At 36.8% G+C, this 12,077-nt stretch overlaps 1 protein-coding gene across 1 annotated transcript in view; it reads left to right on the forward strand.

The window, feature by feature from the left end:
• The window catches only part of LOC131683275 (neurotrimin-like), a 106,756-nt gene that overhangs the window by 77,537 nt on the left and 17,142 nt on the right, over nt 1–12,077 (forward strand). The window contains exons 2-3 of the mRNA XM_058965112.1: nt 9,520–9,617; nt 9,720–9,927. Of these exons, the coding sequence (XP_058821095.1) occupies nt 9,520–9,617; nt 9,720–9,927 (306 nt within the window). The remainder of the gene's footprint in view (nt 1–9,519; nt 9,618–9,719; nt 9,928–12,077) is intronic.

Genomic DNA, 12,077 nt, shown 5'->3' on the forward strand with positions numbered 1-12,077 from the left:
CGTTGCATCTTTTTTTCTTTATTAGGCATGTTATGATTCCTTTTATTAGTATATCTCTACTGTTATGTGCATCCCTAGCTAAGCACCAACCGATCGACCGACCCAAGTTAAATATCCAAAATATGCTAAGAAAGCAATTGCAACCATATGTTGACAATTGCCACACAACACGATTTTACTCTATTCCTATGACCCACTCGCGACGAGCGGTAAAGGTTTCATATTGCACAACCTACAACTCAACTGACCTACTGGCTAGAACATGTGCACTCCAGCGGTCTCGCTGACCCAAAGCGTAGGGCTAGAATAAGAATGTAAACACAAAATGTAAATAGGAAAACAGTATAAAAACACTTGCGCTGCGACAAATAAATGATCAGTTGATCAGTTAACTTTAGGCAATCGGAACCTTGAATATTCGGTCCATACTGGTGATTACTTTCGTAACCCACCATAGTATGGATACCGAATTATACCAACGGTATCACAGCCTTCTCCACCCACAAAGCTAACCTGCTACATGGCAGACCGTGACAGGTTAGCTCGCGTCGCGTCGTAGAAAAACCAGTAGTGTGACGAAATGGGAAAAACTTATTCAAAGACCGTAGAACACAAGGGTGATCCACAGGTCAATATTATCAACACATTAGAAGAACATACAGAGAATCATGATAATCATGAGGTGAAACTCTGGATACTAATCGCATTAGTATCATTACTACTATTATTCACGCTTCACCGAGAATATACCCGACGTCTGAAGCGTCACGCTATAGTAGCAGCCAAGTCATTGGCCAAACTCGAGGAAGTTTAGAGCGATGAATTTCAAAAAAGAGACGATGCAGTGTTAGGAAACAGTGGTCCGCAGGGACAAAAATTTAAAAAAAAAAAAAATTCAAAAATCCACCAGCGAGGGAACTCACGAAGCAGCCATTCAGAAATGTCTCGGTGGACAAATTCTAGGATTCTGCCAGTTGAGGACACAAGCCAAATGAAGTTATGTGATCGCCATCGGGTACAGGAGTGCCTAGACTCGACATACAGCAAGGAACAAACAACCTCACACACACACCTCAGCAGCAGCAGCAGCATAAAGGTAAATGGATGCAGAAGTAATAATAGAAAATAGTATACACGAGCTTATTAAATTAAAAAACAATTTTGAAAAGACTCCTTATCGAAAATATAAAAGGCATACGCTTAATAAAAAACTATTACAACTACAGATTAATTATAAAAACATAACTGACCTACTAGTAGAGTATGAGTCAGAAATTGAGGTAACAAGATTTGAAATTAATATAAAAATTAGCAGGCAGCTCTACAATGAAATAAGCCAAATTATACAATCAAAATTGAGAAATATTAAAGATAACTTTAAATTCAAAGCAGCAGTGAACTGTGTAATATTTTGTGTAAGGTTAAGAAAACGTTATAAAATGACAAGTATTTTAGAAATTATAAAAGTGATTACATCCCTTGTACCGCCTTACGACGGGAAAGGCGACAAATTAGAAAGTATAATTGCTGCACTTAGCGCGTGTAAACCCCTTATCACGGAGGCAAATAAACTAGCAGCAATACAAACAATACTTTCAAGACTCGAAGGTAAAGCCCGAGCAGCAGTATCAGATAACGCAAATAGCTTAGACGACATTATAATAAAATTAAAAGAAAAATGCGGAACGAAAATCGAACCAAACACAATAATAGCGAAACTAAACGCAATTAAGCAGCGTGATAGTTTCGAACAATTTACGGAAGGGATCGAAAAACTTACGCTAGAATTGGAACGCGCCTATATTAACGAAAACGTTCCTTTAGAAACCGCGTCAAAATTAGCCACAAGTGCGGGAATAAAAGCGCTTACAAGTGGTACTAAGCATGAAGACACAAAATTACTGCTAAAGGCAGGACAATTTGACACATTGTCCAAAGCCGTAGAAAAGGCAGCTGAAAATGAAGCCGAAAAGGGTTCACAGAACACAGCTAACGTTTTCCAATATAATAGAAGAAACGATAACAGACCACAAAGAGGACATAATTCTTTTCATAGGAACAATGTCCAAAATACTAATAACAATCGATATTTCAATCGGGAGAATGACAATCGAAATGACAATCGAAATCGAAACGACAATCGAAATTACTACCGTGGACAAAATCGTAATTATTACAGGAACCATGGTCAAAGAAATAATAATTTTTACCAAAATAATTTTAGACCTCAAAGCTACAACAGGAACCGAGGACCTAACGTTTATTACTTGACTCCGGAAAACCAACTGGTCCCTCAACAGGAACCAGTTGGGGGACAAGAAAATTTTCAATACCGAACTGCTCGACAAACCGACAGACAACTACAGCAACACCAATATCAGATAGCAAATATTCAGCATACACAGCAATAAAACATGTTTTCAACATAAGTACTGCCCTATCAAATTTTATAACTTTAGATTCTCAAAATTTTAGCAATGAATGTACATTCCTCATTGACTCAGGAGCAGAAATATCTGTTCTGAAACCTTCAAAATTAAAAAGCACAGAAAAAATCAACAATAATCAAAAATGCTCTATTACAGGCATACATCAACAAGCTATAGATACACTAGGATGTATAGAAAACCCTTTAAATTTAACTACGGATTGTATAGTATCCCACCAGTTTCATATAATTCCAGAAAACTTACCAATACCTACCGACGGAATATTAGGTCGTGATTTCTTAACCAAATTTCATTGCATAATAGACTACGATACATGGACTCTATCAAGTTTTATTAACTCACATCAAATTGAAATTCCTATACAAGACACTATAAATGAAGAGATTTTAATACCACCACGTTGTGAAGTATACAGACAAATTACAATACAAAACTCACACCAAGACTATGTAATACTATCAAAAGAAATTCAACCAGGAGTATTTTGTGCAAATTCAATTCTCAACACTAGTAATCCTATGATTAAACTCATTAACACTACAAATCATACCGTTAAAATTCGTAAAGATTTCACAGATTTCATTCAACCCTTAGAAAACTATAATATTTTTACGCTTAATCAAGCAGCTCAAACTAACAGAAAAGAAAAATGTATATCAGAACTTAAGTTAGACAATACTCCCACTTTTGCAAAAGAAAAACTTAAAGACTTATGCGCAAAATACAACGATATATTCACTTTGGAAAATGACACCTTAACGCACAACAATTTCTACAAACAAAAGATTAACTTAAATGACCAAACACCCGTATACATAAAAAATTATAGAATACCAGAAGTACACAGAACGGAAATTGACAAACATGTTAAGAAAATGCTAGACAATAACATAATACAACCTTCAACATCCCCTTACAATTCCCCCGTATTATTAGTTCCCAAGAAATCTACGAATAACGACAAAAAATGGCGTCTTGTAGTAGATTTCAGACAATTAAACAAAAAAGTAGTTGCAGATAAATTCCCACTACCACGAATTGATGACATACTAGATCAATTAGGCAGAGCTAAATATTTTTCTACGCTCGACTTAATGTCAGGATTTCATCAAATCGAGATAGAAGAAAATTCAAAACATTTTACAGCCTTTTCAACAAATTCAGGACATTACGAATTCAATAGATTACCATTCGGTCTTAATATCTCACCGAATAGTTTCCAACGCATGATGACGATAGCCCTTAGTGGACTACCGCCAGAAAGCGCATTTTTATATATCGATGACATAATCGTCATTGGTTGTTCCATTAAACACCATTTGAGTAATTTAGAAAAAGTTTTCCAAAATCTAAGACATTACAACTTAAAATTAAATCCAGCTAAATGTAATTTCTTTTGTGCAGACGTAACTTTCTTAGGACATCATATCTCAGACCAAGGAATACAACCCGACAAGACCAAATACTCAGCAATTTTAAATTATCCTCAACCCCAAAATGCTGCACAGTGGGACAAGCCCGGACTTAAGTCCATATATGAAGGTTATGCGATATTCTCACTAGTATTTTTCTCGTATCAGCTGAGCCATCAGAGAGATTTTCGCGAGATTTTAGGTAATTTGAATGCAAAATGAATTTTTAACAGCTTTTTGAAGGGCATAACTCAAGTGTTTTTTGCATTATTTGACCATAGGAACTATATACGGTTATTCTCGTTTTTCAAAGAAACGGTTGATTTTATGAATTGCATTACTTCACCAACATTATCCGTGTGATAAAATTACATCGTAAAATCGCCAAAAATAAGTCACTAGTTGGATTAGTTAGTGTTTAGATAATTGATTGTCATGAATTTTTATTGAATTCGAACTTCTAAAGCGATAACAACAACGACGCCCGTGAATGCCCGCGATCACACTATGCTCATTCGAAAGCTTTTCATTTTCTCTTTAAAATGAGCCTATGCTAGTTTTGCGAAAACTTGCGATAAGCAGTCAAAATTTGAAAAAACTGTGAATGGAGACGCATGGTCATTACTGATATTTAATTTGAATATTCACTTTATGACTAATTTATGCAAAAATAGCATTTAGAGCATGATCTACAAGGGTTTTACTAGCGAGTAAGGAGCCGAGTGGGAAGTATGGTTTTTAGGTGGTAAAGGAATTAAGAATGTTTAAAATTCAGCAAATATTTTCAACCATCTGAAATGTGTCATAAAATGTTTCATGAACAAGTTTGGCTAACTTACGCAATAACTGTCAAATTGAGTGAACACAGTTGAGTTCTAGTCATTTGGTGAGACTATTTTTTCCTAGTTTGCATAGCACTGATATAGCTTAAGGGTATGCGATATTATCCAAATACAATAAGTCCATTTTTAAATGAACCATATACGCGAAAAAAGGATTTTGGATTTATTTTAATTTAAGGTATGAAATAAGCAATCTAAGCAACTTAAAACACATCTGCCAAAACAAAATCGTTAACCATCTTGTTGATTAGTGAATGTAAATCAATATTCCACTAAGACGCTCAAAATGTTTGTTTTGAAAATGAAAAAAATGTAGTTTTCATACCAAGTAACCCACTAATGAATTAAACGTTCCAAAATTAGACAATCACATCTTATTTGATCCTTAAAAACAATATAGTCATTTCTAAAGCCCCATAATAAGATGTCAATCAATTCGTTTCAATACGGAAAATAAATTCCAAAATAACAATTGAAAGAAATCTTTATAAAAGACAAAATATTTACTTTTGAGCCACTCTAATAAGTAGTAAAGTTAATTTCTATTTTCTATAACCAACATAGGAATTCAGTGCACAAAAATGTCTTTAAAAAAATTTTAACCTTTACAACAAAATAATTATTTTTGAGCCACCCCAAAGTATAATGAATTTTTTTGCAAATGTTAATATCAAAAACGATTTAGCACACGAAAATTAATATACACAAATTTTAAGAACGATTTAGAAAAAAAAATATTTTCGAGACACCCTAATGAATAGTAAATGTTTATTTTTGAAATGTTTTAATATCGAAAACCAATTCAGCGTACCAAAATTACATAAAAACGTCCTATATGAACCGATACGGAAAAGTTTGGACTTTAGTCCACCTTTTGTACTAAGTCGTGCCACTGTGCGCCGGTCGGCCACGACACCGCGCATAGACCAGTGGTTTAGCGTTGGTATGCGCAGGTGCAGAGTATGAAGAAACATATAACATAAAAAAGGCGCATAAGCCCTCTCGGTTTCCTCGATGCACGACTATCGAGGCGTAATGCAATACCCATCTTAAAGCAATTGATGCTTGATGATGTTTGCAATACCGTCAAACACCTAAACCTTGGAGAGGGTAAAAAAAAGATTTATCATAAAAACGGTATTATGCTTAAAAGAAAGGTTCGATAAAACTGTATGGGAAAATTTATCTTATCTTTTATAACTTTTGACATTAAAAATGAGCACAGCACCCCAAAATTACCTTACATTTTTAGTTTTGTCCGACTTTTGTTCGAAGATTGTGAGTTGGTGCGAAATTCGTCTAATAGACGACGCCGTGATACATAATTCCTACTTATGGGGCACACTGGTAAATTATAGCACCGATTGTTTATTATCCAAAAAAAAAATTATTTCTCGTGAATTTTACCAGTTAGAAAAAAATATATGTATTAGTTAGCAACAGATTGTTACTATGGGACCATTCAAAAATTACGTAACGCGTTTATGGGGGGAGGGATTACGACAAATTGTGACATGTTGTGACATATGGGGGAGGGGGAGAAAGCTAGAGCAGTACGTAACATGTTTTTACTGAACAAAAAAAATATTTCGAAGAATTTGTTACGTAATAGTGGAGGGGGGGATAGAGAAATTTGTGACAATTGGTTACATGGGGGGAGAGGGGACTCAATTTTGGGCAATTTTTGCGTTACATAATCTATGAATTGTCCTTATGTACCACTTTTGGCTTCACAAATAACATATATTATCACCAAAATTAAATCATTTAAAAATGTGATTCACTGCAAAGTCCCTCTAAACAAGGTCCTAGCATGCGTCAAAACTGTTAGTGGTAGTGAACAGAGACAGACTATAAAAAGTGGTACGGTGACGTAGACGCTACCATTCGCCAATAGAAACTGTCACACATACGAGCGCAGAGGCAATTTTTGTTTTGACGCTTGCTTGGACCTTCCTATATAAGGACTTTGGTTTCACTGTTAGGGGAGAGTGAGGATGCTTGCTCCTTGGGGATATTTGATTCCCTGGCCATATCTCCTATTCTATACGCATAAAGTTATCGCAATATAAAAAGAAAATGAAGTATTTGATCGTTTATGATGTTTAAAAAACAAATCTGATGTATTACATTTGGTTTGGAAAAGTTGTATAATATTTTAGAAAATATGTGTTTAAATCCTTCTCGAAGATCTTTTCACAAATTTTTTGAACGGTTGTATGAGATCGTCGAACTAATTATTTATGAATATTTTCAAGTACGATTACTTTATAAGGGTTTTTGCCTAGAAAAACACGTATTTCGAATAGAAAGTTTCACTACACATGCAAAAAATTAAATTTTATTCACCTCATATAACAGGTATCTTTGATCCCTGTAAAAATAGGTATACTTGATCCCTATCATTAGTTCTCTCAAACACTTCCGAAATGCATAGAATTAGAAAAACATAATTTTCATAACGTACCGGGAATTATTAATCTAATAATGTTTTTTAATCTAATAATGTTTTTTTCCGTGAACAAATGATGGTATAAGTTATAGAAGATTGAAAAAGCCAGTTAAACAGCATTGATTTACCGCAAATACTTGTCTCGACTTTCTACTGTGCTTAAAGTTTGTCGTGCATCTAAAAAGGTAGTCTTATTATTTAATTTATCAGCATAGGTGGTTAGCTGAATTTTCGTATCTATAGGTCATAGTGGGCTTTGTTTCTTTAGCCCTAGTAGGCGGGGGATCAAGTTACCGCACGATTTTACGAAAACCTCGTTTTGGCATCATTTTCAAAACTGTTCATATTACTGAAAGGACATAGCTTTCCGATTTACACATTATTCACAGCTCCTACAATTCAAAGTAACTACAAGATAGCGAATATTGCAATTGAAATTTTAATTTCATTGAAAAGTTATAAGTAAAAAACAAAACTGGGATCAAGCGTACCCACTCTGCCCTACTGTTACTAACATTACGCATTCCTTTTTTCTTTTATTTAGCGCTGTCTGTCTACTCTGTCTATAAATTATCGACCAAGGTCATGGTTCCCAAGGCAACTAAACGCCTGCTAAATTGGAAATCAAAACTAAAATATTGTAAAAAAACAGCTTGTTGTTCGAAAAGCAACTGCCTCAGCTTATGTCAGGGAATTTAAAAGCTTTTAATTGAGCAAATAACTTCTTATCCTTCGATCCGGGTGTTTGGCCTTTTTTTCCTACCACAAAGCAAATCATTTCCTCAGTCTAAATGTTATCATCTGACATTTCGCTATATATACTACTACTGCTGGTTCCCGGGGAAATTACGTGGCTAGGCCGTGGATTGGCACGGTAGCTTTACTACCCTTTGGAAGCATTTGTTTCTTAACAGCTTGGGCTCGTTTTCTTGATTTGAATCACCGACAAACGTAGCCACACTCCTCGGGCGTCAGCGTCATCATAAAATAGATTGACTGCGACGATTGAGGGGAGGGTGCGATAGGGGAAGGAGAACTCAACCGGAAGTTAAAACATGATTTTGATACAACCTCGTATACAAGTAACGGCTTATTTTGCTTCGCCGCTGCGGGAATGGGAGGGTAACCGGGATCATTTAGTAGTGCGTTATGAATATTCAAAATGAATAATTGAGATGTTAACAAGACTGTTAGTCATGTTGTGGCTTGGGAGTTTTGTTTTACGGAATTATTGCTGCTTTATCGCCTTTCAGATATGTAATTGGCTATGAAAGAGGCCAACACCAACACCAATCCATTTTGAATAGAAAAATATCCACGTTTGTGGAATAAAACGAAACTTGCAGTGTGGTGTTTTTGTATGGATCCAATATGTATCGCTTACTGAACGATATTTACACAGTTTACTTCATGCTTACCAAGGATTATGATTTGTGTGAATCAGCAAAACTCTCGAGCTGCTCGACTGCTGAAACAGCTTCCTCAATGGCAAATTATACATCGAGCATGGAAAACTTTCCAGCATCATCTTCCGTTTGCAGAAAACTTAACCCCCAGAGTAAATCTCACCAGTTTGTTTTACCTACTTAAGTCGAAAGTTGGGTTGGTTAGCAACCTGCGCCTCCTCTCCACCACCGCCCAGCCAAACTGACTGAAGGCAATCATTTACGGCACGACTCATTGATTCATTACACCAGCAGTGGCAACCGCACAAAACTTAGCACTGACCACCCATCAGAGATCGCCGAGCCAATCAATTTCCGCAGGTCCGGCACTTAAGGACTCCGCCGGTACGATGCAACCGCAAGCCTTGCTCACTTCGGTTACACTCTGCGGTCGTCATGAAGTTGTTCATTCGATAAGTACACACATGTTTGCAGGAGTTCAGAGTACATATAATTACGGTTTGCCACAACTTCCGGGTCCCGGGAGACAGGCGTCGGTTGGGCAGAAACCGATGGAAACGGCGTGTGAACTCGGAGGGAAATTTCTATAATTTTATAAACTTTGGATAAATAAAGATTTTTGCCTGTTCGGCATACATTAGTTTATGATTGTCCAAAACACACAAACAATTGTTAGTTACAATATTCCTCAATCATACGATAATACCTAGCAATGAAAAATACCTTTTAGTTCAACAACCGACACGCCGTCCGTGTAACGAAAAAAGTCCCATTCCGACTGCCGTTGCAAAACTTTCCCAGGATGGGTAGGCGGTGAGCTAGCGGAAATGCCAAACAACAAGTCATAATATTGCACCTTTCATCGTTGTGTTCATACGTATGCAGTTTATTTGGCTAGGAAACAACTTAATTGACGTTTTATTCTTTTCTTGTTCTTTTCTCTCTTCCCTTTGCCAGTCGATCCCAAATTCAGTGCACCGATTTCAAATGTGACTGTTCCGGTCGGCCGGGAGGGCGTGATGACGTGCACGGTTCACGACTTACACAAATATAAGGTAATTTTTCCTCTAATAACGGTTCATCGGCAGTCGAAGAGGTTTAACGTTGCATTTAATCAATTTCCATCCAATTTCGTTTCGATTCTGTTCGACTTCCAGGTCGCGTGGCTTCGAGTGGATACTCAAACGATTCTGACAATCGAAACACTGGTGATTACCAAAAGTGAGCGAATTTCGATCACCCACACGGAACAACGGATCTGGCAGCTCCGAATCAAGGACATCAAGGAATCGGATAAGGGTTGGTACATGTGCCAGATCAACACGGATCCGATGAAGAGTCAGATGGGATATCTTAACGTTGTAGGTGAGTCAATTAAAGAACATTGAGGTCAGGTGACATTTGTCACCTTGTAGCTACTAAACACGTCCACACCAACTTCAAACAAACAACACAACCGGTTTCCTCTTTCGGACATATTAAGCGAACTTCCGTCCCACCATCAGCTTACCAACCGAAATATGGCATATTATTACTACAAATTCCTCTAATCACTGATTTGCGTGTCTGTAGATAGGATAATAATTTACCTTTAACTGCCAGAAAGCCAAAAGTCTGCTAGCCATTTGAGCGAGGGTCGACGGAAATGGTGTAGCAGCGAAGTGGGATTCGAATATTTGCCATAGTCGTACCTGCTTTGAATGTGGGTGGTGTTAAAATTTTAATCATAACCATTAACATTTGTAGTTTTAGGTCTTCACTATGCTAAAGTGTGCCGGCTTGGAATTTTACACATTGGATGTGGGTGATGTAAGAAGTGTTGCAAAGGAGGGCACAGAAAGCATTTGAAAATTTATTCATTTTATTATTTTTGCAATTGTCCTGTACGCTGAGAATCGGCTACGATGTTTGCCTTTGCCATTCTCGTGGTGAGAGATTATGCATTTTTCATTCTGAAAATCGACAACCTAATTCAGAGTTGTGCGTCATTAGGGCCGTATTAAGCTAACTCAGGGGCCTTGGTCATTATTGAACTAAGGGGCCTCAATGACTGAATAATATAAACAGTTGAAGAATTGAATTCGATGACAATACTTCATCACATAAATAATTTATTACCTCATTTAATTAATTCAAAGATTCTAAAATGAGACAGGAAACATCAATGTTAGAAAGCTACTTATATCCTTCTTCGTAGCTTTCAACAAATATTCCATGACAAATCCACGTGAAATGCCTCGTGCATGTATACTTGTGAATAGTGTTATTAACGCATATCTTATATTCAATCTCACAACTCGCGATATTTGTGGTATCACAGTAAATATATCTGTTGGTATCATATAGAAATAATTCGTCTATTGTTTGGCATATTTTCTGCATATTGAATCATCGCTTTTGATGTTTTCAAAAGGTCTGAATTATAATGTTGCCGAAATAGGCTTCCACTCATAATCGGCAGTGATGCAAATATCCATCACATTATCTCAGAGGCGACTCAGCTATCAATTTGAGAGGTAGTAAATTAATGAAATACTTAAGCAGCACAAATCTGCATATACCTAATGGAGGAAATCGCCCTACATTTGCACGATCTGGTGAGGAAGGGGTGTTAGATGTAACTCTCTGCTCTGACGGTATTACGTGTGAGTTAGCAAACTAGCTCGCCCCCAACGAGATCGAACCGTCGTTATCTAATTATAAGTACATCATCTTCGTTCATTTAAACGTCTCTTTAGATATCGTCACATAATGTAATCACAAATCTATGAACTGGGACCACTACAAACACACTTTTCAGGCTGTACGGAGCAATCATCGACGACAGCTCTGAGTAGTTGTGATTCTTGGGCAGTTGCTCGTAGAATTGTGACAACTGAAGCGAGCAAATGGATGATTGAAAATTTTGCTCCGTATAAGTCTCCGGGAAAGGAAGGAATCATTCTTATTCTACTACAAAAAGTAAATGAACTCTTCAAGCATATTTTGTAAAAGGTTCTTACCTCTAGTCTTGCTACAGGATACATTCCATTAGCGTGGCGGGAAATAACTGTAAAATTCATTCCCAAAGGTGGCCGCGTTCCTTATGAGGAGGCAAAGAGCTTTAGACCTATCAATCTGACCTCCTTCTTTCTCAAATCAGTGTAACGTTTAATCGACCACTACATTCGAGATGTTAGCTTGAGTGAGCACCCACTGCATATAATGCAACAAGCATGCCAGCGCGGGAAGTCTACTACCATCCTGTTACACAATATTGTCTACAACATTGAAAAAGATTTTTCACAAAAGCAATCAAGTTTAGGAGTTTTTCTTGATTTTGAATGTGCTTTTGACAACGTTACTTTCGAATCCATTGTAGAAACAGCACGAGGTCATGGAGTACTTTCATATATCACGAACTGGATACACGCAATGCTTAGCAACCGACATCTGTGCTCATCGTTAAGACAAGTAGAGATAAGTAAACTGAGTTCCTCAGGATGTCCTCAAGGTGGTGTGCTGTCACCACTTCT

The sequence above is a fragment of the Topomyia yanbarensis genome, chromosome 2, assembly GCF_030247195.1.
Source record: "Topomyia yanbarensis strain Yona2022 chromosome 2, ASM3024719v1, whole genome shotgun sequence".
Taxonomy (NCBI): Eukaryota; Metazoa; Arthropoda; class Insecta; order Diptera; family Culicidae; genus Topomyia; species Topomyia yanbarensis.